Source organism: Salvelinus namaycush, chromosome 13 (genome assembly GCF_016432855.1).
Source record: "Salvelinus namaycush isolate Seneca chromosome 13, SaNama_1.0, whole genome shotgun sequence".
NCBI lineage: Eukaryota > Metazoa > Chordata > Actinopteri > Salmoniformes > Salmonidae > Salvelinus > Salvelinus namaycush.
This window is the reverse complement of record NC_052319.1, coordinates 37,094,229-37,119,973: the sequence shown is the minus strand read 5'-3', so window position 1 is coordinate 37,119,973 and position 25,745 is coordinate 37,094,229. Positions and strand designations below refer to the sequence as shown.

General features: G+C 42.7%; 2 protein-coding genes across 2 annotated transcripts in view; one reads left to right on the top strand and one right to left on the bottom strand.

The window, feature by feature from the left end:
- The first annotated feature begins 634 nt into the window (after positions 1 to 634).
- Positions 635 to 10,650, top strand: LOC120058496 (major facilitator superfamily domain-containing protein 9-like). The gene is made up of 6 exons (XM_039007203.1): positions 635 to 859; positions 6,313 to 6,400; positions 6,878 to 6,921; positions 7,562 to 7,691; positions 7,963 to 8,172; positions 8,438 to 10,650. The coding sequence occupies exons 1-6, from the start codon at positions 773 to 775 to the stop codon at positions 9,316 to 9,318; spliced, it is 1,440 nt and encodes a 479-aa protein (XP_038863131.1). The 5' UTR covers positions 635 to 772; the 3' UTR covers positions 9,319 to 10,650.
- Positions 10,651 to 12,351: 1,701 nt separating this feature from the next.
- Positions 12,352 to 25,745, bottom strand: part of slc9a2 (solute carrier family 9 member 2) — a 32,999-nt gene continuing 19,605 nt past the window's right edge. The window contains exons 4-13 of the mRNA XM_039006593.1: positions 24,813 to 25,063; positions 24,462 to 24,679; positions 23,991 to 24,190; positions 23,818 to 23,907; positions 23,598 to 23,668; positions 22,199 to 22,366; positions 19,571 to 19,676; positions 14,800 to 14,916; positions 12,901 to 12,988; positions 12,352 to 12,782 (exon numbers count right to left, since the gene is read on the bottom strand). Of these exons, the coding sequence (XP_038862521.1) occupies positions 12,352 to 12,782; positions 12,901 to 12,988; positions 14,800 to 14,916; positions 19,571 to 19,676; positions 22,199 to 22,366; positions 23,598 to 23,668; positions 23,818 to 23,907; positions 23,991 to 24,190; positions 24,462 to 24,679; positions 24,813 to 25,063 (1,740 nt within the window). The remainder of the gene's footprint in view (positions 12,783 to 12,900; positions 12,989 to 14,799; positions 14,917 to 19,570; positions 19,677 to 22,198; positions 22,367 to 23,597; positions 23,669 to 23,817; positions 23,908 to 23,990; positions 24,191 to 24,461; positions 24,680 to 24,812; positions 25,064 to 25,745) is intronic.

The following is a 25,745-nucleotide window of genomic DNA, read 5'->3' as shown; positions in this document are numbered from 1 at the left end:
GTGTGTGTGTGTGTGTATTCCCTCGGAGCGGGTAAGTGAGGATAGCATCAGATGAAACAGATTAGACAGGCTGTCCAGCGGTGTGTCTAATAACAGCCAACCTGAAACCTGGAAAACTCAACCTCTGGGCCTGAAGAGGAGGAAAGTGAGTCAAGGAATGGCCTCATCTATCTGCTATAACAGTGTGAGACGTGCCAGTGATAAGACTGCAAGCACATCGATGCGATTCAGGACACGCTAGAAAAGTGGAATGCGTCGTGAGAATGGGAAGCATTTAATGTTCCAGCCACGTCCAGTAGGTGGACTAGAAGCAACCAGCAGCTCAAAGATAAATAGCTGTAGTACACTGAGAATAGTGTTTACTAGAAAAGTTTATTCTAGTTTATGCTTAATATTCTGGATCTATTTGTATTCAAGTCGACCGCTGAACACTGAACACCGGGCTGTAAATAATACACCCGACTTCACATGAAAGACTGTTGTCCCGCGCCTGCCATCTCCCTCAGCCGTGACACACGTTACTTTCACACTAACTATTGAAGTAATGATTTAATAACTGCAGACACGTTTACGCAGTCATAGCAAGACACACAGAATGTATGCATACTAGCATAGAGTCCAGCTGAGAGTCTTGCTGAGGGAGAGAACGAACACCCCTGAAGAGAGCGAATATTCGCGAGACTGCAGGGTGTTCTTTGTTATGGTTGATAGGCACTCTAGATGACAGTGAGCGCTTCCGCATCGACCCGTAGCGTGCTGTCATTGCGGGAGAATGAATAACGCAAAATGTAGCATATTAAATCAAATACCAAGGAGACGAACACGGATTATACAATGTATCTATGTGGTGGGGTTCATGGTAAGTGCAACATTGTAACCTTTTTTGAAGGCTACATTTGAACACGAAAGAATTGAAGTCACGCTTTAAATACGTAAGTTTTTGGGCGACCCGACCAAATTCACATAGAAATAAAGTTATGAATATAATATAATAAAGTAATAGAGCTATAAATATGTAATTGCCATTGAAAGCAAGTCTAAGAATCGGTAGATCGGTTATATGTGTGTGCATTTTTTCTATGCTTCCCGTTCTTAACTTTAGTTTTTGCATCTTTTACTTTCAGTTTTGTACAGCAGCTTCAAACAGCTGAAAATACAATATATTTGGTTATGGAAAAGATATTTCACAGCAGTTTAGATGGTAAAATGATTATCTACACGATATATAATTTTTTTGTCACATAAACTGAAATTAGACAAACTATTAGAGTTTTAGCAACAGTGTATCTTAAATAGAGAGAGTGAGATAGAGTGAGAGAGATAGAGAGAGAGATAGAGAGAGAGAGAAAGAGAGAGAGAGAGACAGAGAGAGAGAGAGAGAGAGAGAGAGAGAGAGAGAGAGAGAGAGAGAGAGAGAGAGAGAGAGAGAGAGATAGAGAGACAGAGAGAGAGAGAGAGAGAGAAAGAGAGAGACAGAGAGAGAGAGCGAGAGAGAGAGAGAGAGATAGAGAGAGAGAGAGAGAGAGAGAGAGAGAGAGAGAGAGAGACAGAGAGAGATAGAGAGCAGTGCTCACATTGGACATTGAACCTGATAGTTGAGGCAAATGCTTGCTGATGACATCAGTTTTTTTAACTGTTGTCTTTTATCAACTTTACAGGGGCTATTTCATGACATTAGGGGCTGTTATGCTATGTAAAATATTGATTCTGGTTTAGGCGGTTCCATCATACAGTGGGGCAAAAAAGTATTTAGTCAGCCACCAATTGTGCAAGTTCTCCCACTTAAAAAGATGAGAGAGGCCTGTGAGATTTTGAGTGAAAACCTCCTTCCATCAGCAAGGGCATTGAAGATGAAACGTGGCTGGGTCTTTCAGCATGACAATGATCCCAAACACACCGCCCGGGCAACGAAGGAGTGGCTTCGTAAGAAGCATTTCAAGGTCCTGGAGTGGCCTAGCCAGTCTCCAGATCTCAACCCCATAGAAAATCTTTGGAGGGAGTTGAAAGTCCGTGTTGCCCAGCAATAGCCCCAAAACATCACTGCTCTAGAGGAGATCTGCATGGAGGAATGGGCCAAAATACCAGCAACAGTGTGTGAAAACCTTGTGAAGACTTACAGAAAACGTTTGACCTCTGTCATTGCCAACAAAGGGTATATAACAAAGTATTGAGATAAACTTTTGTTATTGACCAAATACTTATTTTCCACCATAATTTGCAAATAAATTCATAAAAAATCCTACAATGTGATTTTCTTGATTTTTTTTCTCATTTTGTCTGTCATAGTTGAAGTGTACCTATGATGAAAATTACAGGCCTCTCTCATCTTTTTAAGTGGGAGAACTTGCACAATTGGTGGCTGACTAAATACTTTTTTGCCCCACTGTATATGAAATTTGAGACCCTGACCTGCAGGCTACCACAACATACATCAAATGTATTAAACATTGTGCCTGCATTTGCCAAAAAATGCATTAATGGATTGTTCTGCAGCCAGTCACTCTAATGCTGATCCAGCTAGTCATAAGAGACGGGTTGAGAACCCATCACAGCACTGTCAAAAAAACCTGTCCAGCAGAATCCAGTCCTTGGAAATCTGTGTTTTGCTCTGAAGGACTTGTTATTCTGAGAAGATCAGGGTCTTCACAAGAACATCAGACTCCATAAAACATATGATAAACCGGGTGGTTCGAGCCCTGAATGCTGATTGGCTGAAACCGCAGGTATGACAAAAAAATGACGTTGTTACGTTGGTATTCAGTTTATAATAGCAATAAGGCACCTTGGGGGTTTGTGGTTTATGGCCAATATACCATGGCTAAAGGCTGTATCCAGGCCCTCTACGTTACGTTGTGTGTAAGAACAGCCCACACCTCCTCAGGCCTTATTGTTTAAATAGAATATTAATGGATATCCTGTGGTACAGGATTAGGCTGACGTCAGGTTTATTGAATCTTATGTGGATTGGACACACACTTACTGTAAACTCACAGAATTGGAGCGATACAGATGCGTTTAAAGACAGTATGATAAAGGTTTTATGTGTAATGCTATCCAGATAATACGTATAGAAGTGAATGCTACAGAGTGTCTCAAGAACATTCTCACCCAAAGCCTACTCCCTAGTGGGAGCTCTGATCCGCTCTCTCTGTCTCTGTCTCTGTCTCTCTATCTCTCACACATGCACTAACTCCCACACACTATACGTTTGGTCCCAGTTTGAATGCAGAGTTAGTTGAACGGAGGGAGAATTAAACAGTCCGTTTAATAGGTAGGGCTGTGACATAGCAGGAGCTACAGCGTGACTTCAATCAAGTCTCTGGCAAGAGCTTCTCTGGAGACGGCCTCACAAATGCAGATGAACAGGGTGGGAGAGTGTCTATTTCTCTCCTCAGGCCCTGAGCTCTCTCTCTGTTGTAGGCTAAACTCACAAAACATCAGGCTGGATTAGCTGTACCTTTAGGTCCCTAGTTCATCTCTTTAACCCCCTTCCACAGAGCAGAATCTATCGCTAACAACAATGGTGGTTTGTCTAGCAGTAAAAAACAAAAACAAAAACATCTGTTTTATTGTTGGACATAAAAGACTGTAAACACCAAGAAATCAGCTAATAGAGCAACACGTGATCATATACAAATGTAAGCAAGTTATTAAATTATTACGTTTCAGTCAAATATTATATCTGTTTGTGCTTCTTGCGGTCATTTTGCAGTCTACAAATTATTTGTAATTATGTTCCGGCACTCTGACCATCCGCTCAAGAAAAATCGTCCCGCGGCAGAATCAAGTTGATGATCGCTGCTCTAGTGCCTCGTGACCGTGCTGAATGTAAATTGCAGCATTTGTGAACCCCACACTTTATAATCTGTTTGAACATTTAAAGCAGATGGTAACGTAACTTTGATGCATGCTGCATGTTAGAAAGGGTGATTTGTCAGGGCAGAGTATTTTAACCCTTCATTTGACTGTGTTTTCATTGGCTATTGATAGGTCAACCTCTGATGATCACGATACTCTGATGCTACTCTTCTCTTTCGCAGTAAAACAACTTCCATAGTCCAATTTTGTTTAGAAAATGTTTTGATGGTGCCATTGTTATAGAGTAAAGGCTTGTGTGACTTCAGCGGTCAGTTGTCGTTCACCTGTGTAAAAAAAAAGCAGTCATTGATAAAGTAAATCAAAATCTATCTGTTTTAATACAAGAATTCAGGGAGACACCTCCAGAACAGAAGCATAGACAATGTCTAACTGGCCTCGTGGAGACATGCCTTTTATATCTAATCACCAAGGTTATTATCGGTTTTAGTTTTTATATTCATTTATATTTCTATTAGTTTTAAGATTTTTATTAGAAATTCAGTTAGTTTAAGATCTAGTTTACTCGTTTTTTATTTATTTTAAGTTATATCAAAACATTTGTTCTTTAATTTTTATATTATTTAGTTTTAGTTTTAGGGACAGAAAGAAGGTGTAGTTTATTTTTTGTGTTTTTTTGGCACTTCTTGCCACTGTGGGGCAATAATGCATAATGTGATGTGTCATATCATAGATTAGGTTAGGTTTAAAGGTAGACGTAGCGAGATGACATAGATGCACAAAGTAAACAGTAGTAGTGGGTCAATTTCTGCAACAGCCAGGAGCGCCAGGCTGAACTTCTCTGCTGTTTTGATCCAGTAACTACCACGTTGTAGTAGGGTGAAGCGCCCCTGTGCACATGTGCAGATACTCTTTTACTGTGTGAGAGCAAATTCTTGCATAGTGCTCATCTCAATTCGGGTCACTACCTTTCAAAGTGTGTTACATTCTGGGCATAAAAGGTAAGGCAAAAGCAACCGACTGCAGTGTAGCCATTGTTTATAATGTTGACATAAACATGTCTCCAACCACCATACCCCACATTGGCAAACTGAACATATACAGTATGTGTGTACATCACATGAGTTTTGTAGTGTTCATGCAAGTCAGACAATTGTTATCCCCATACAAAGGCGGTGACCCGACTTCACAGAAGCGATCGTCTTGAAACCGCCAACAGACTGCATTAACTTTTTTTTAAATTATGTGATCAAAGGTCATGAAGTTTTCACTGCAGTCAACTGCAAGTTTTCAGCAGTTGCTCTTCACCAACATCAACTCTTCACCATTGTGGGAGGCTTTATTGTCAACCAATCATAAGGGTCTCACTAATTGATTGTACAATGTGTACACCCATACTATGATATTATGATTTCAGTTTGTGATTGTGTGATATAAGTGTTAGATACATGTTTACTTCGACATTATAAAGAAAACCTTTTATAAAACAATGGCACACTGCCATGTTGATCTGAACCTTTGCTGTTGGAAAACCATAGTAGTGTCTGACTTGGCTGCTTTAGTTTTACCACTTTACCATGACGTTGTCACTGAGTCTACCTTTAAATTATAAAGTCAATCTCAATGTGACCCGCCACATTCAGAAGCTTGAAAATCCCATCAGAAAAAAAGCTTGAAAACTTAATTTGAATTCCGCCCCCAAAAGCTAAAACGGAACATAATTCATGATGGTTTTAATTTAGTTCGTTTTGCAGTCAAAGATAATAGTTTCAGTATAGTTTTAGTTTTTCAAACGGGTTTGTTAATTATTTTATTTCAGTTTACTAAATCGTTTTTGGATGATTATTTTTCATTTCAGTTTTCGTTTACTATAATAACCTTTGATTTTTGACACTCATTTGCGTACTGGTTGAAGGTCACTAGACTGAAGGTACAAGGACTGATCAGACAGTACCAAATGTTCTCTAAACATCACCCCGAGAGGCTTGGAAGAAGTCAAAAGACAGTGATTTTTCCACCTGCTACAGAATCACAGTGTTCACAATGTCATCAGTACAATAATAATCCGTTTGTCCTCAGTCCTTGTACCTTCAGTAGCTCTGGCGTCAATTACTATCAAAGGAAATGACAACAACCTATAGCAGTCAGTGACACGTCTAGTGACCGTCAACCAGCACACAAACAAGTGGCACAAATAGATCACTGGAAATCATGTGTGTCACAGAAAGGGAAAACTAAAATACACGAAGCATTGTGTTAATCACTCTAAACTGAATGAGAACTTAATTCACCTTACATTTCCCCACTACAAACTTCTTCCTGGGTGTTTGTTGTGGTTGTTGTTTATGTGTTGTCTATGACAGTGTCGTTACTGTAGTTCAACAGTGTTTGAACTAAAAGAACACCTGCTGCAGTCACTCAGTCTATACTCTCTCTCTCTCTCCCTCTCTCTCTCTCTCTCTCACACACTCTCTTCTGTCTCTGTCTCCTCAACAGGACCTGTTTGCGGTGAGCATGATCATTCCCCTGCTGAGTCACCATGTCAAGGCACTGGGGGCCAGCCCCACCATGGCAGGCTTAGTAGGTATGAAGATGATGAAGATATAATAGCAGGAAAAAAAGGAGAGTTCACATCAGTGTCATAGTTTTTAATATGTTTTTATACATCAGAAGTGGCGGTATAATTTAGCTGTAGCTGGCCAACCTGGGGAAAAAAAAAAAAAACTTTTATTGCATGAAATATTGTATGAAACAAATGGATAGGGACCTGTGAGGACAACAGATGAAGGAATTGTCTTTTTCTGCTAAATAAGCTTTCTCTCTGCGTGTGAAATCACCAGCTGATATACTTACTCCTTTCATATCACTGTGAGCACTGATTGAGTTCACAGAGTCTGATAGCTTATGCAAAGTGCTACAGCGGCTTACATCATAGGCAAGCTGTAATCATAAATATCTCTAGCGGCTAGTGGCTCACCACTGTTAGCATTGGTCTGTTAACAACAGTTCAACATTCAGAATGGGTCATAATCTGTACCTAATGCAATGGTTTATGTTTCAGGCTCCACATATGGGATCCTACAACTCTTCTCCAGCACTATAGTTGTAAGTACTGACGGTGTTCTGAAGACAGACAGTAGTATTGTGGTACTGTATGTCTTGTTGAACGCCAGTGTGTTTCTGGTATGACAGCATAGAGCAGTCACACACACACACATACACACACACACACACACACACACTACCTTAAGACCTCACCTGACATGGTGTTTGTGTCCTTTGGTCTCCACAACAATGTCAACATCTGAGGTTCTGATAGGACGTCAGCAGTGACCTGGAGTTTTATGCTCCACCATGCACTAACCACTAACACTCCATTAACATCCACAAATTCCTCTGAATCTACGTCTCTTAACAAGGTTGATACTGTATGCTGAGAGAGGTCTCCTCTGAAGAGAGACAGAGGTTCTCAGAGTAGAGTCGTGAGAGGCACTTCCCCTTCCCCCACAGTCTCCTGAAATTGGTTTAAATCTCAGGGGTCATGAGACGAATTAAAGGAGGAGAAGGAATCGTTTGTGGCCCCAGTGAACAGACAGGGAGGGAGGGATGGGTTGATGGAGGGAGAAAGGAGGGAGGAAGGGAACAGCCAGGTCTCTGTGGTAATCCCCACAGGCCACATCCAGTATACAGCAAATTCAATTGATTTCATTATACCGTGTGTGATGATTGTGGTTGTGATCGGCAGGGCAGCTGGAGTGACGTGGTCGGGAGGCGGTACTCTATGCTGATGTGTCTGCTGCTGAGTGCTCTGGGCTACTGCTTGCTGGGGATGTCCACCAGCATCACCCTGTTTCTCCTGGCTAGGATCCCTGTGGGTGAGTCAGACTGGGGGAGAGAGGGGAAGGTAGAAACAATTAGGTGAGTCAGGGAGGAGACTTCTTACTTCAGAGGCTTTAGCCTCGAAATACCTCTACCATTTATCTGAGTCTGAATCGTTCAGGTATGTAAAAACAAAAAAATGCTTTGATGTTTTATATGCACCGTGACTGTCAGTAAAAACAGAATTGATCATTAACATTCTGTTACACACAAACATAAAAACAACTTCTCTGTCATGTGTCCGCTCCCTCTCGCTCTGTCCTCCAGGGCTGTTCAAGCACTCCCTGTCCATCTGCCGGGCCCTGCTGTCTGATCTGGTGTCTGAGGTGGAGCGCCCCCTAGTGATGGGACACTTCAACGTGGCCTCCAGCATGGGCTTCATCTTGGGACCCGTGGTGGGGGGCTACCTCACTGAACATGAGGGAGGCTTCTACATCTCATCCTTCACCTGTGCCGCCATCTTCCTCCTCAACGCAGGTAGGTGGGGGTTCTCCTGCGCCGTCATCTTCCTCCTCAACACAGGTAGCTGGGGGTGAGGATGAGGACAGGAGATGGGGCAGGGAGGGAGAGGCAAGGAGAGAGAGGGGAGGAGCAGGCGAGTAGGCAAAGGGTGTGCAAGGCACTTATGTTGGTATTCCCAATTCCAACCAATTCTAAATCACACCTTAACTCTAGGCACTTTGTGGATGTGAAAGGATGGGATGTGTGCTGTCTAACCTTGTGTTTGTTGTGTTCCATCCAGGTCTAGTTCGGCTGCTTCCCTGGAGCGATGCACTAACCCTACGCACCGATGCTAACTCCGACAGCAGCGCTAGCAATGCCAGCTGCCACGACAACGACAACCACTTCACCTCAACACAGCAAAACTGCTCCCAAGGCAACAGCAACAACCAAACTACAGCTTCGGCGGCAGCGGTCACGGGATCGGTGGCTCCAGAGAAGAACCAGAGGAGCTGGAGCTGGGACCTGGACTGGGGGGAGGAGTCCCTGCTCCCTTCTGCCTGGCGTCAGCTCTCTTCGGTGGGCTCCAAGATTAGCAGTGTGGCCTCCTCGGACATGTGGGACCTGTTCCTGGTGCGTCTGCTCATGGCCATGGCCATAATGCTGTACTACAGTAACTTCTCCCTGGCCATGGAGGAGCGCTTCATGCTGAAGCCCAAGGCCACAGGTTATCTAATCAGCTACAGCTCTACCCTGGGGGCCCTAGCCGGGTTCTTGGTGGGACCCATCACTAAACTGTACGGTAACAAAATGTCGGCACTGTTGCTACACTCTTCGGTCGTCACGTGTTGCCTGATCCTGCTCTACGCCGCAGCGTCCAGTGTCTGGCACGTGTTGTTAAGTTCCACTTTCATCGCCATCTCTACAACCATCGGACGCACCTGCATCACTGACCTGGTACTGCAGAAAGGGGGCACTCACGCCAGCGGCACACTCATCGGGGCGGGGCAGTCAGTGACCGCGGTGGGGCGCGTGCTCGCCCCCCTGCTCTCGGGGCTGGCCCAGGAGTTTAGTCCCTGTGGGCCCCCGATTCTGGGGGTAGGGTTGGCGTTAGCGGCTGTCGTCCTGCTGCTGGTCAGGGTGCCAAAATGGGACGGGAGGGGCAAGAGGAAAGATGCATAACTCTAAGTCACACACAGTGAGAGAGGGAATGAATGAGAGAGTGAATGAATGAGAGAGGGAGTGAGATCAAAACTACCACAGCACTGGAGACAGAACTGATGCAGAACTGTTGGGGTTGGTTTTTGTTGACGTGTCAGCTGGGTGTTGTTTCATTGTTTGTTTTTTTAGCTGTCGATGACAGAGCCACAACTCCAGCTCTGTTGGTTGGGTCTCGATGTGATGACATCACAGCACCGATAGGACCCAGGTCATCATCAGCATCGCTCTTCTCCCCCTTTCAGTCCCCCAAACAGATCAGGTCATCATCAGCATGGCTATTCCCCACTTCAGTCCCCCAAACACAGGCGAATGCAAAACGTTCAGTGTTGCCAAGGCGACCGTGAACAAAGCCAGCAACCCTCTGTAAAAGTCATGGGAAGTTGTCCATGCTAAGTTAGCTTAGCGTAGGTCAACAGCATGTCAGTGGCTCATTAGGTTCTTATAACCTAGAAATATTCAAATGTTTATGTCTCTAGTGAGAGGCACTAATTCAATTAAAAACAACAACATATAAGTCTAATGTTACTCTAATGTAATCCTGCTCTTCCTTAATAACCACTACAAATAGTCCAGGAAAGTATTGGTACTGAAAATGCTAATTTCCCCAAATGCTCTGTTTCTGACCTATCTTATGAGGGTGGACAGCAGGTGAAGGGGCTCCTCTTTCCTCCTCTGGCGCCACATTCTATTTTCTCCACATTCTATTTTCTCACATTCTATTTTCTCACAAAAGTGTGCACTCCGTCACCCTCCCTTAAGGGTTGAACATATTTAGTGTGAATACAGCCACACCAATCCAGTGCTTTTGAATCCTTTTGGGTGAGTGATCTAGTACACACTGGGGAAACGGATCAGAACTTTAACTGAGCTTGAGTACTGGTTGTCCACAGACACATATCTAGGATTCATTTACCCTTTCTAAATCCTAACCCTAACCATGTGTGGGGAAGTAAAACACATTTTCCAAGGATCTTAGGTCGGTGTCTGTGGGTAACGTCATCCTACTTCCTTTTAACCACTACGGTATCAGGGCCTTTTCAAAGGAAATGTTTACTTTTATAAAAATATATCATGTATTTTCATTTTATATTATTTTCCCTTATTGAGTTTATTCCAATTCAGAAATGTACTGTTAATTATTATTTTGATATGAATTATCTTATTTTGAATGGAGTTGCCCTTACACTGACCCAAATGCTACTGAATGTTATGAAGACAATTATTGTACTGAATGATTCATATAAAGGAAGTAAAGATCATACCATTTGACAATAAAGTAAGTATATTCCTAAACATGTGAATGTTCTTGAATGTAAATGTCAGTTCCATAACTTCAGTTCAATTTTTTTCGATTTGATGATGGATGACTGATAGTTTGTGTGAGCTTTCTTTCTCCTACAAGGTGTTTTTAGCTCTGTTGCTAATGCTGAGTTCATGACATCTCATAATTTCATAAATATAAGCATATGACTGGAGAAAATCCACTTGAACGTCCCTCCAACTAGTAATTACTAGTGTCAAACTCGTCTAACATCCCTGAGCTCCGACTTCTCCAACATGTTGAACTCTGACGTCACCTACTAAGGAAATTACCTCGATAGCATTTTCAGCAGTTAATACAACACAAAAAAATACAATAAACCAAATCTATTTATATATATTTTTTTAACACTATAACTTGATTACAAGCAATAATAGCTGTACTTGTCGTTTATAGTTGTAGCAGTTTGTTTGGCATTAGCCAATCAGCTTTCTTAAAGAGCTCAAAGCACGTGAATGCACACAACTCGTTGCTCCCGGTTTACCAGTAGTGTTTTCAGAGTTTTTCATGAGCTTAGCATCAGACTTTAAACACTGATCCATCTCTGCAATACAGCAACTTGAACGACTATTTTGTCAAGAAATAAGGTGTCATTTCAACATTATACATCAAGATTTTATTACTTAACTAAAGTAACACAGATAGTCAGAGCAGTGTTCATGAAGACCCTGTTAAGATATTACTGGTCTGAATATCAGACACAAGGAGAAACAAAAAAACAGAAAAGCTAGAAGATAAGAAGTGTCTTTCCTGAAAGTGTCTTCACTTGCATAGAGATATACCAATGTATTAAAATCTACTAAATAATGTAATTGAAATCTTGCAGGTAAAACCAGGGGTGAAAGTAAATCAAATGTCTTCCTGGTATAGTACAAGCATGTGTACACATAAACATAATGTAGAATGACAAATAGAATCTCTATTAATTTAATAGGATCTCTGTGAGTCTAATAGTGAAGATGAGTCTTTTTGAATTGTTTTACTTGATATCTTATTTAGAGTGATGTGTTGTAAGAGACTTTGTTCTTCAGAGAGTGGTTGGTTGTAGACCAGTGGTTCTTAACTGCTTTTGCCTCGGGACCCAAATTGAACCAGGTTGTCTCAGTCACGATCCAATATTGGCATCAAAACAATTTTGGGGGGCAAAATGCAATCTGGAAAACTATTTTTAATACTATATTGATAGTAAATGTACAAATTATATGACAAGGGAACAACAGTCCCACTTTTTTCATTGTCAATAATTACATTTTGCACATATTCTTGATGAAGAATGTTATGCTCACTGGTTTAAGATCTCAAAAGCAACCAAATCTGCTAGTAACTCAATATGGAACACTGTTTTAAAGAAAAATAGTTCAGAGGTTAAATTATAATAAAAATATAGGTTCATTATCATTTCTACACACTTTCTATCTGGTTTTAGTTGTTTAAGTTCCAACTAGGGTATTTAAAAAAAAAAATGTTGACACTGACCCATTAAAAAAGTCCCAGTTGAGAATCACTGTAGACAATCCAATTATCCATTCCCCTTGGCTTGTAGGGCATTTTAATCTTGTGCTATTTGACACTTCACAGTTCTGAGATTCTGGAGTTGTTGTAGATTAGAACCCAAGACAGTCTATAGCAGTCCTCCTGCTACTTTCCTGACAGCTGATTAGTCCTCAGGGGTTCTAGGGTTTCCGAGTCTTCCACTGTGGCCTGAGCAGGGGTTTCTGCGTTCCGCTGTCGTCCCGTTCACCAGGCTCTGCAGCCCAGGCTGGGGTCGGTGACAAGGGCTGCTGCTCCCCCTCTGGCCTGTGGTCACCGCTGTCATGGTCACCTGACGAGCCATTATCAGGGCCGTTGGAGGGGTCGTGGCGAGGGACGGGTATCCGGGAGTCACTGGAAGAGGAGTTTAGTCGGGACATGCCACGCCCCCAGGCACCTCTTCCTCCACTCCTCTCATCCACCAGGTCCACTACAGAGCTAGAGGGCACCTCTGTCAGTGTGTTCAGCCTGCGTAGGGGCAGCATTGCTCGGGATGAGGAGCGACTGGGCTGGTTAAACCTGGAGCGGGCTGATGGGTAATCCACCTCCGACATGGTCTCATCATCATCATTACCTGAGTGAAAGAAAGAGACATTGTCAATTTAGTTTAGAATCCAAGCATTGAAGTGCAAAGAGCCTAAATATTGTAGAGATTATAGAGTGACACACACACACTTTATTTTGAGCATCACCTGTATGCCTCAGTCTCTGAGGAGGGAACTTTGAGTCCAGACTCTTCCCTGGAGGGAGAGAAAAGTACTTCTGGGATTTGGCCTCATTCTGAGTGAAAGAGAAAAGGGAGGAGGTGAGAGGGGAATAAAGAGAGAGATAAGCGGTTGTACACTTTGATCACAACAAAGGTTTTTCCTGTAATTTAAAAAAAAAATCAAATCATGAAATGCTGTACACAGACTAGACCTGCATTACTAACATGAATACTAAAATATTTAGATGAATATCTATTCTAACATTACTAGTAAATGATTTAGGTTAATATATGTTCCTAATGTAGAGTAACAGTCAAACATGTGGACACACCCACTCATTCAACGGTTATTCTTTATTTTTACTATTTTCTACATTGTAGAATAGTGAAGACTTCAAAACTATGAAATAACACATATGGAATCCTGTTGTATGAAAAAAGTGTTAAACAAATCAAAATATATTTTATATTTGAGATTCTTCAAGTAGCCACCCTTTGCCTTGATGACAGCTTTGCACACGCTTGGCATTCTCTCAACCAGCTTCATGAGGTAGTCACCTGGAATGCATTTCAATTAACAGATGTGCCTTGTTAAAAGTTTATTTGTGCAATTTCTATAATTCTTAATGCATTTGAGCCAATCAGTTGTGACAAGGTAGGGGTGGTATACAGAAGATGGCCCTATTTGGTAAAAGACCAAGTCCATATTATGGCAAGAAAAGCTCAAATAAGCAAAGAGAAACGACAGTCCATCATTACTTTAAGACATGGTCAGTCAACCCGGAGAATTTCAAGAACTTTGAACGTTTCTTCAAGTTCAGTCGCAAAAACCATCAAGTGATATGATGAAACTCGGCTCTCATGAGGACCGCCACAGGAAAGAAAGACCCAGAGTTACCTCTGCTGCAGAGGATATGTTCATTCGAGTTACCAGCATCAGAAATTGCAGCACAGAGTTCAAGTAACAGACACATCTCAACATCAACTGTTCAGAGGAGATTGCGTGAATCAGGCCTTCATGGTCGAATTGCTGCAAAGAAACCACTACTAAAGGACACCAATAAGAAGAAGAGACTTGCTTGGGCCAGAAAACACGAGAAATGGACATTAGACCGGTGGAAATTTGTCCTTCGGTCTGATGAGTCCAAATTTGAGATTTTCGGTTCCAACCGCCGTGTTTTGTGAGACGCAGAGTAGGTGAACGGATGATCTCCACATGTGTGGTTCCACCGTGAAGCATGGAGGAGGGGGTGTGATGATGTGGGGTTGAGTTGCTGGTTACACTGTGATTTATTTAGAATTCAAGGCACACTTAACCATCATGGCTACTACAGCATTCTGCAACGTTATGCAATCCCATCTGGTTTGCACTTAGTGGGACTATCATTGTTTTTCAACAGGACAATGACCCAACACACCTCCAGGCTGTGTAAGGGCTATTTGACCAAGAAGGAGAGTGATGGAGTGATGCATCAGATGACCTGGCCTCCACAATCACCCGACTTCAACCCAATTGAGATGGTTTAAAATTAGTTGGACCGCAGAGTGAAGGAAAAGCAGCCAACAAGTGCTCAGAATATGTGGGAACTCCTTCAAGACTGTTGGAAAAGCATTCCAGCTGAAGCTGGTTGAGAGAATGCCAAGAGTGTGCAAAGCTGTCATCAAGGCAAAGGGTGGCTATTTTGAAGAATCTCAAATCTCAAATATATTTTTATTTGTTTAACACTTTTATGGTTACTACATGATTCCATTTGTGTTATTACATTGTTTTGATGTCTTCACTATTATTCTACAATGTAGAAAATAGTACAAATAAAGAAAAAGCCTTGAATGAGTAGGTGCGTCCAAACTTTTGACTGGTACTGTAAGTCCGTGTGTTCCGCACCGGTCCGTTTAAGCTGCCGGGTCGGAGGCTGCGTCGGATGCTGGTGTGCCGTCGGATCAGGATCTCTTTTGTCCGGCTGTCGTTGGGCAGGGAGTGCTTGGTGGTGTACGCCGTGGTCTGGAAAAACACACAGAGAAACATACAATACATAAGACACACCCACCGTCTGATAACACGCACTATAACACACAACACATTACATAAAACACACACTGCATAGAAAATCGGATACAACGCCATCGTGCAGCAGAGGCCAACATATTGAAGGAAACACGCCCAATCTAACATGGGGTTTCTACATACAGTAGCTCTATCTGTACCACCCTGCTTTAATCTCCTAATGACACACACACTAATGACAAACACACTAACTACACACACGCTAATGACACACACACTAGCGACACACACACTAATGACAAAAACACAAATGACACACACACTAATGGTACACACACTAATGACAAACACACTAACGACACACACACTAATGACACACACTAATGACAAACACATTAATGACACACAGACTAATGGTACACACACTAATGACACACACACTAATGACACACACACTAATGACACACACACTAATGACAAACACACTAATGACACACACACTAATGGTACACACTAATGACAAACACACTAATGACACAGACACACACACTAACTGCACACACACTAATGACACACAAACTAATGACACACACATACACACACTAATGACACACACACACTAACTACACACACACACTAATGACACACACACTAATGGCACACACATTAATGACACACACACACTAATGACACACACACACACACACACACACACTAATGACACACACACTAATGGTACACACTAATGACACACACACTAATGACACAGACACACACACTAACTGCACACACACTAATGACACACACATACACACACTAATGACACACACACACTAATGACACACACACTAACTACACACACACACACTAATGACACACACACTAATGGCACACACATTAATGACACACACACACACTAATGACACAGACACACACACACACACACACACACACACACACACACACACACACACACACACACACTAATGACACACACACTAATGACACACACACACACTAATGACACACACACTAATGACACACACACACACTAATGACACACTAATGACACACTAATGACACACACACACACACTAATGACACACACACTAATGACATATACACACACTAATGGCACACACACTAATGACACACAAACAATAACGGCACACACACTAATGCCACACACACACACACACACACTAATGACACACACACACAATCACTAATGCAACACACACACTAATGACACACACACACGAATGACACACAAACACTAATGGCACACACACTAATGACACACACACACACACACACACACACACACACACACACACACACACACACACACACACACACACACACACACACTAATGACACACACACACACAATCACTAATGACACACACACACACACACACTAATGACACACACACACAAATGACACACACACACACACACTAATGACACACACACACACAGACTAATGACGCACACACAATCACTAATGACACACACACACACACTAATGACACACACACACTAATGACACACACACACTAATGACACACACACACACACACACACACACAATCACTAATGACACACACACACACTAATGACACACACACACAAATGACACACACACACAGACTAATGACACACACACACAGACTAATGACGCACACACAATCACTAATGACACACACACACACACACTAATGACACACACACACTAATGACACACAAACACACACTAATGACACACACACACACACACACTAATGACGCACACACTAATGACACACACACACACACACACACACTAATGACACACACACACACACACACACACACACACACACACACACACACACACACACACACACACACACACACACACACACACACACACACACTAATGACACACACACACACACACTAATGACACACACACTAATGACACACACACACACATTAATGAGACACACACTAATGACACACACACACACACTAATGACACACACACACACACACACACACACACACTAATGACACACACACACACTAATGACACACTAATGACACACACACACTAATGACACACACACTAATGACAAACCCACTAACGACACACCTAATTGCAGCTGTATTCTCTTAATAACACAATGACACAGCAGTCCTTACAGAGAGAGTGCTTTTGCCTACACTCCTGATTACACAACGAGAGTGGATTTTACACACTCCAGCTTTTATGTTTTACCACAATACCCTCTTCTTTCTGTGCCTGTGGCTCTGGGCAGTCACCCAAACGTAGCTGGCCACACCCTGACCTGTCTGAACCATGATGCTTATCTGAACGATACCTGGCTCTGTTTGTGTCTAACGAGCTGCCGTACCTCCCTCTCTCCTGGAAAACACTCATCACTACAGAGAGACGCCCAATGCCCCTAATAAACCCATTGCCCCTAATCCAATATACTTCACTTCTGTAGATCTGAGAGGATTGGATAGGTATAAGCATCCCTAGGTTATTTGTGTAATGGGTAGATCTAGTACACGGGTTTGGTGATCAACAGACACTCTAACCGAGGCGGCAGGTAGCCTAGTGGTAAGAGCGTTGGACTAGTAACCGAAAAGTTGCAAGATTAAATCCCCGAGCTGACAAGGTAAAACATCTGTTGTTCTGCCTCTGAACAAGGCAGTTAACCCACTGTTCCTAGGCCATCATTGAAAATAAGAATTTGTTCTTAACTGACTTCCGTAGTTAGTAAATAAAGGTCAAATTGAAAAAAGAAAAAAAATGAAATGATGGCCGTATGGTGGGAGCTGTCAGACCTGTTTTAGGGCTTAGGAGAGTGGAAGTCGAACGGTTCCAATAGAAAGTCAACACATCACATGATGAATGTCGAAACCAATGATACAATGAGATCTGTGACAGTAACAGGTGTGTTTGTGTTTGCGTTTGTGTTGTGGGGGGGGGGCTGTGAAGGAGTGGGCAGATAATAAGATAAGGTCACAGAGAGAATCCCAACACAAGCACACTCCCTGTGGCTCGTTTTCAAAAGGTGAGGTCGCTTATGGAAATGTACTGCCGACCACAGGCATTATGCAAAACAGCACACACAGGTATGGAAGCACAAACTTTCATGTAACAAACAGGGCTCTGCGTAAGGTAAACCTTGTTAACTTCTTATGGCTGCAGGGGCAGTATTGAGTAGCTTGGATGAAAGGTGCACAGAGGTGCCCATAGTAAACTGCCTGCTCCTCAGTCGCAGTTGCTAATATATGCATATTATTATTCGTATTGGATAGAAAACACTCTGAAGTTTCTAAAACTGTTTGAATTATGTCTGTGAGTATAACAGAACTCATATGGCAGGCAAAAACCTGAGAAGTTCCACTTCCTGTTTGAATATATTTTGAGGTGGCAGATTTTCAACCAAGCTCTCATTGAAATTACAGCGAGATATTGATGAGTTTTCACTTCCTACGGCTTCCACTAGATGTCAACAGTCAATAGAACTTTGTCTGATGACTCTAATGTGAAGGGGGGTCGAAGGAGACAGAAATTAGTAATCACTGCCATGAGGTGCCCACGCATTGTACTGGCGCGTTCACGTGAGAGTGAGCTCCGTTCCATCTCTCAATTGAAGTCGATGTAATTCTCCGGTTGGAACGTTATTCAAGATGTATGTTAACAACATTCTAAAGATTGATTCTGTACATCGTTTGACATGTTTCTACTGACTGTTATGGAACTTTTGGACATTTTGTCACGTTATAGTGGACGCGCTTTGTGACTTTGGAATTGTTTACCAAACGCGCTAACCAAAGTAGCTAATTGGACATAAATAACGGACATTATCGAACAAATCAAGCATTTATTGTGGACCTGGGATTCCTAGGACTGCATTCTGATGAAGTTCATCAAAGGTAAGGAAACATTTATCATGTATTTTCTGGTTTCTGTTGACCCCAACATGGCGGCTAATTTGGCTATTGTTCTGAGCTCCGTCTCAGATTATTGCATGATTTGCTTTTTCCATAAAGTTTTTTTGAAATCTGACACAGCGGTTGCATTAAGGAGAGGTATATCTATAATTCCATGTGTATAACTTGTATTATCATCTACATTTATGATGAGTATTTCTGTTGAAACGATGTGGCTATGCAAAATCACTTGATGTTTTTGGAACTAGTGAATGTAACGTGCCAATGTAAACTCAGATTTTTTTGTTATAAATATGAACTTTATCAAACAAAACATGCATGTATTGTGTAACATGAAGTCCTATGAGTGTCATCTGATGAAGATAATCAAAGGTTAGTGAATAATTCTATCTCTATTTCTGCTTTATGTGAAAGCTATCTTTCGCTGGAAAAATGGCTGTGCTTATTTTGGTTTGGTGGTGACCTAACATAATCGTTTGTAGTGCTTTCGCTGAAAAGCATATTTGAAATCGGACACTTTGGTGGGATTAACAACAAGATTACCTTTAAAATTATATAAAACACATGTATGTTTGAGGCATTTTAATTATGAGATTTCTGTTGTTTGAATTTGGCGCCCTGCACTTTCACTGGCTGTTGTCATATCGATCCCGGTAGCGGGATGCAGCCATAAGAAGTTGTTAAGGAATCGACTCACCCGTTGTCTGATCTTGTACATGTTCTTGGACAGAATGTCATGCATGTTCATCAGGTCCGCAGCCACAAACTTCCTCTTGGGTTTACCAGAGCCCTTCTTCTCCTCGCTAGAGGAACAAACACAGAAATAACAGAATGTTTAAAAACGATATCATCTTTGTAAATGATATCAGAAATAGGAATGGTGGAGTTATGTCACACATGCAGCTAACAAAAATATATGGAAGTGTCTGCTCTACCCAAAATTACAACCAACTAATTGCAGCATTACCACAAAATTGGAGGAGGCAAGTGGAAGGGGGAGAAAGTAAGGAACTCGTTTGTTGGCCTTGCATTAAAGACCGAAATTGCTGATAAATAAAAAAGTATACCAGTTTCATTTAAGGACCAACAAATGTACAACTGTGACATATAGACGGCAAAATAATAATCTCTCAAAAGAGATGATTGATGTACAGATTCCATGGCACATGGTCTATGAACTGATACACAAATACAACCATGCCAGTTCTGCAGATTCTGCTGCGAAGAGACAGAATCATTAGATCATTTGTTTTGGTACTGTCCATATGTAGCTTATTTTTGGTCGCAGGTTCAGGAATGGCTGAAGAATTGGAACATTTATCTGGAGCTAACTGTGGAAATAGCACTGCTGGGGGGGTTTGAAAAGCCATAGTCAATCGATCAATAATATAATAATACTCTTCGTAAAATGTTCATCTTTAATTTACAACCTGTAGAAACTATGAGAATAGAAAGGTTCAGAACTGTTGTGAAACATCACAGCACAGTTGAAAAATATATGGCAAATAGAAATCAAAACTGGATGGTTTTCAGAGACAGATGGGAGGGGTTGAGTGGAGCACAAAGGTGGTACTAGAAATAACAAGATAACTAATATAAAATATACTGTGTCCATAAAATGTATATGCAGTGCATTCGGAAAGTATTCACACACAGCAAAACTGAGCAATCGGTGGAGAAGTTTGCCAAAATGCACCTAAAGGACTCTCAGACCATGAGAAGCAAGATTCTCTGGTCTGATGAAACCAAGATTGAACTCGTTGGCCTGAATGCCAAGCGTCACATCTGGAGGAAACCTCCAGACCAGCATCATGCTGTGGGGATGTTTTTCAGCAGCAGGGACTGGGAGATTAGTCAGGATCGAGGGAAAGATTAACGGAGCAAAGTACAGAGTGATCCTTGATGAAAATCTGCTCCAGAGCGCTCAGGTCCTCGACTGGGGGCGAAGGTTCACCTTCCAACAGGGCAACGACCCTAAGCACACAGCCAAGACAACGCAGGAGTGGCTTCAGGACAAGTCTCTGAATGTCCTTGAGTGGCCCAGCCAGATCCCGGACTTGAACCCGATCGAACATCTCTGTGCACAACGCTCCACATCCAACCTGACAGAGGTTGAGAGGATCTGCAGAGAAGAATGGGAGAAACTCCCCAAATACAGGTGTGCCAAACTTGTAGCGTCATACCCAAGAAGACTTGATGCCTTTACTGAGTAAAGGGTCTGAAATCTTATGTAAATGTGATATTTCGTAATTGTTTGTGCAAACATTTCTCAAAAGTGGTTTTTGCTTTGTCATTATGGGGTATTGTGTGTAGATTGATGAGGGGGGAAAAACAATTTAAAAATTTAATTTAATTAATTTTAGAATAAGGCTGTAACGTAACAAAATGTGGAAAAAGTCAAGGGGTCTGAATACTTTCCGAATGCCCTGTATATATTTGATATACCGTATAAATATTTACACCAAAAAATATTTGGGGAATTGGAAATGATGCAGACAATTAAACTGATGGAAGCCACAATCTATCTGCAAAATTAAAGCGGATCTATCCCCTAAAAAAATAAAGAAATTACAGAATGCTTAGGTATTACCCATTATAATCTGGGTGGTTCGAGCCCTGAATGCTCATTGGCTGACAGCCGTGGTATACCATGGGTATGAAACATGATTTATTTTTACTGCTCTAATTACGTTGGTAACCAGTTTATAATTGCAATAAGGCACCTCGGGATTTGTGGTATATGGCTAAGGGCTTTATCCAGGCACTCTTAGTTGCGTTGTGCTTAAGAACAGCCCTTAGCCTTGGTATATTGACCATATACCAAACCCTTCTGGACTTATCGCTTAAATACCCATCTGACCCGTTGAGGTTAAAAGGGTAATGTGTGAGGGATGATGGGTGGATAAGATGAAAAGAAGTGTATGAGAGACAGCAGGGGGGGCAGATAGAGACACAGAGAAAGGGACAAGGCCACAGAAAGACACAGAGAGAGAGAGAGAGAGAGAGAGAGAGAGAGAGAGAGAGAGAGAGAGAGAGAGAGAGAGAGAGAGCAAAAGAGAGAGCAAGAGAGTGAGAGAGAGAGAGAGAGAGAGAGAGACAGAGCAAAAGAGAGAGCAAGAGAGAGAGCAAGAGAGTGAGAGAGAGAGAGCAATCGAGAGAGAGAGAGAGAGAGGGAGAACAAGCGAGAGAGAGAGCAAGAGAGTGAGAGAGAGCAAGCGAGAGAGAGAGAGAGGGAGAGCAAGCGAGAGAGAGAGAGCAAGAGAGAGAGAGCAAAAGAGAGAGAGAGAGTGAGCAAGAGCTAGAGGGAGAGAGAGGATAAACGTACTGTAGAGGGACAATGGAGGAACCAGCGTTGATGTCGCCAGACACTGTGTCCAGTATCTCCATTGCGTTCTGCAGCTCCAGCTTCTTGTACAGAGCCACAATGCTAGACTCTGCCCGGTTATCCCTGATCAGGATCTTACGCAGGATCCGGTTATTAAACTTCAGAAACCTGACATAGGGGTTGGAGAGACGGTTATTAAACTTCATAAACCTGACATAGGGGTTGGAGAGACGGTTATTAAACTTCAGAAACCTGACATATGGGTTGGAGAGACGGTTATTAAACTTCAGAAACCTGACAAAGAGGGCAGATACTAAACATTATCACAGACACTCACAGACAGAAGCATTTCATAATACCCATGGAAGCAATATTAAACTCCTGCCTTGGTGTTCACACAGAGTTATATAAACTGGATAGATGTAAGCTCTTCCCAAAGCCCTCCAAAAGGCTATGGCTTATGTTCATGGAAACAAAAGAAGAGAGGGAATGGGGCTGTGCTTTGCTTCATGGGATGAGGACAAGTTCTGACTAGCAGAGTTGACCTAAGATGACTTAAAAAGGACACCAGACAAACCCGTTCTGGTGTAGAGAGGGGTGTAGTGAGGATATGGGTCATAGAGGGGATGAGGGTGTATTGTTACAGTGGAAGGACTGTACATTTCTTCGGGGCATAGGGGGAAAAGAGGAAGCCACTCATGAGAGATGTTACAGCTCAAAGGAACACGACACTGAATTCTAGTAAAATGTCAACCCACGCTTTCACAGCCAGAACAATGGCAACAAAAAAACAAAAACCGCAGACAGGAAAATCTAGAACGCAAGTTGATCGACCGAAAAACTTTAAACTCACCATCAGTTCACTAGGGAAACAGGTAGGGACTGAGCTATCAAATGCAATGTTACAAGGAAACAAAATATACACCCGGTGACATTTGATTAATATGAAGCAGCAGAAGTCACTTCCCCCAGTTCATCTTTACTGCTCTTTAAACACAGGTTAGGTGAAGGCAAATGATGCCCCTAAGGATGTCACTTTTAAGTAAGTAGACATAGCAGATGGATGAAAGGAGACGAGGAAGCCACATAATAAAAAGAAGAACACACACAGTACCAGTCAAAAGTTTGGACCCACCTACTCATTCAAGGGTTTTTCTTTATTTTTACTATTTTCTACATTGTAGAATAATAGTGAAGACATCAAAACTATGAAATAACACATATGGAATAATGTGGTAACCAAAAAACTGTGTGTCCAAACTTGTGACTCGTACTGTATATATTTTATTGTCACCTTGTCGTCCCGTGTATTTGAAACAGACCTGCCGCCCTAAACTATGCTACCCTGGGAGTAGATGGACAGGAAGGAAGTGATGAAACAGGAAAAGGAAGCTCTTACTTGTCCTTCCAGTAGTAGTGGCTCCACTGGCCACAGAGGTCCTCTACCCCAGAGATGGTGTGCTCTATGAGCTGAGGGATGAGAGGGGAGGGGTTACAGGTGGCTACACACACAGTGAGCCAAAACATAGCATTACACTGCAGACCTGAACTGTGTACTGTACAGAAAAAATAACAAGCCAATTATAAGAAAAACAAACAAACATTATTTATTGACCTACCCTGGAGTGGATCTCTACGTTGATGGTCTCCAGGTTGCGGTTGGTTCTGCGGACGTTGATGAACTCGATCAGGGGCCGTATGCTGATTCCCTGAGCAGGAAATGAATGGTTCTGATCAGGTAGATAGTACTAAACCAGGCGTCTAGATGCCTTCTGGATGACTTGTCTCCTACCTGGATGAAGACTGTGAACATGATCATACAGATGGTGGTGGTGACAAAGAGTTTCTTGCGGCCGATGCTGTCTGGCAGGGTGAAGACCAGGGCAAAGGAGATTGCCCCTCGCAGGCCACCATAACCCAGAATAAACTGGTCCTTGAAGTTGAAGGGGATGGTGCGGAAAGGGTTAATGATCTGGGTCAGCACCAGGACACCTGGGAGGAGTGGAGGTAAAGGGCGAAAGGTTACAGGTGAGAATCAGGATCTTTCACTCCATATTAAAACTGATCAGCCTGAGTAAGGCATTGCACAGATTGGCTCATCTTTGTAAGGTAACTCACAACACACTTTGCCACACACACACACACACACACACACACACACACACACACACACACACACACACACACACACACACACACACACACACACACACACACACACACACACACACACACACACACACACACCCTCTCCCCCTCGTACCCAGGCCTCTCCACACTAAGGCCAACAGCAGCGTGAACATGATGTAGCCCCAGTTCCACTCGTGTTCTGTTGTTATGGTGACCACGCCCAGGAAGAAGAAGATGAGGGTTTCTGAGATGGTGCCCAACATCTTGACCACATGGCGGATAGTGGTGCAGGACCGCTGGGAGACATTCTCCTCCACATAGTACTTCATGGTCAGGGCACAGGTCACAATGCTGTGGACAGACATGACACAGAGTCGTCAGTGCTGTGTGTGTGTTTTAGTGTATGCATGTGTGTTTTCATGCATGTATACATGTGTGTGTGTGTGTGTGTAGGCCCAATGTGCATGCTCATTCGTCCACTCACGCCATGATGCTGGAGATGGAGAACAGCTCTGCTACCAGGTAGGCCAGGTAGCTGTACATGAAGATAAAGAGGGGTTCTATCTCCCTGACGTTAGAGGTGAAACGTGTGGTGAAGGAGGCTACGAAGCCAAAGATGACACCAAAGCCCATACCCCCCAGGCCCACCACGAAGAACCTAGCCACGCCCAGAAATACATCGACCGGCTCCACCATCGGCATTTCTGCTACGAAGTTAAACATGTTGTACAGCACCTGCAGAGAGAGACATAGAGAGAGACAGAGACACAGAGAGAGACAGAGACATAGAGAGAGAGAGACAGAGAGAGAGAGAGAGAGAGAGACAGAGAGAGAGAGAGACAGAGAGAGAGACAGAGAGAGAGACAGAGAGAGAGACAGAGACACAGAGAGAGACAGAGACATAGAGAGAGAGAGACAGAGAGAGAGAGAGAGACAGAGAGAGAGACAGAGACAGAGACATAGAGAGAGAGAGAGACAGAGAGAGAGAGAGACAGAGACATAGAGAGAGAGAGACAGAGAGAGAGAGAGAGAGAGAGAGACAGAGACATAGAGAGAGAGAGAGACATAGAGAGAGACAGAGACACAGAGAGAGACAGAGACATAGAGAGAGAGAGACAGAGAGAGAGAGAGAGAGAGAGAGACAGAGACATAGAGAGAGAGAGAGACAGAGAGAGAGACAGAGACACAGAGAGAGACAGAGACATAGAGAGACAGAGACAGAGAGAGAGAGAGAGAGAGAGAGAGAGAGAGAGAGAGAGAGAGAGAGAGAGAGAGAGAGAGAGAGACAGAGACATAGAGAGAGAGAGAGACATAGAGAGAGACAGAGACACAGAGAGAGACAGAGACATAGAGAGAGAGAGACAGAGAGAGAGAGAGAGAGAGAGACAGAGACATAGAGAGAGACAGAGACATAGAG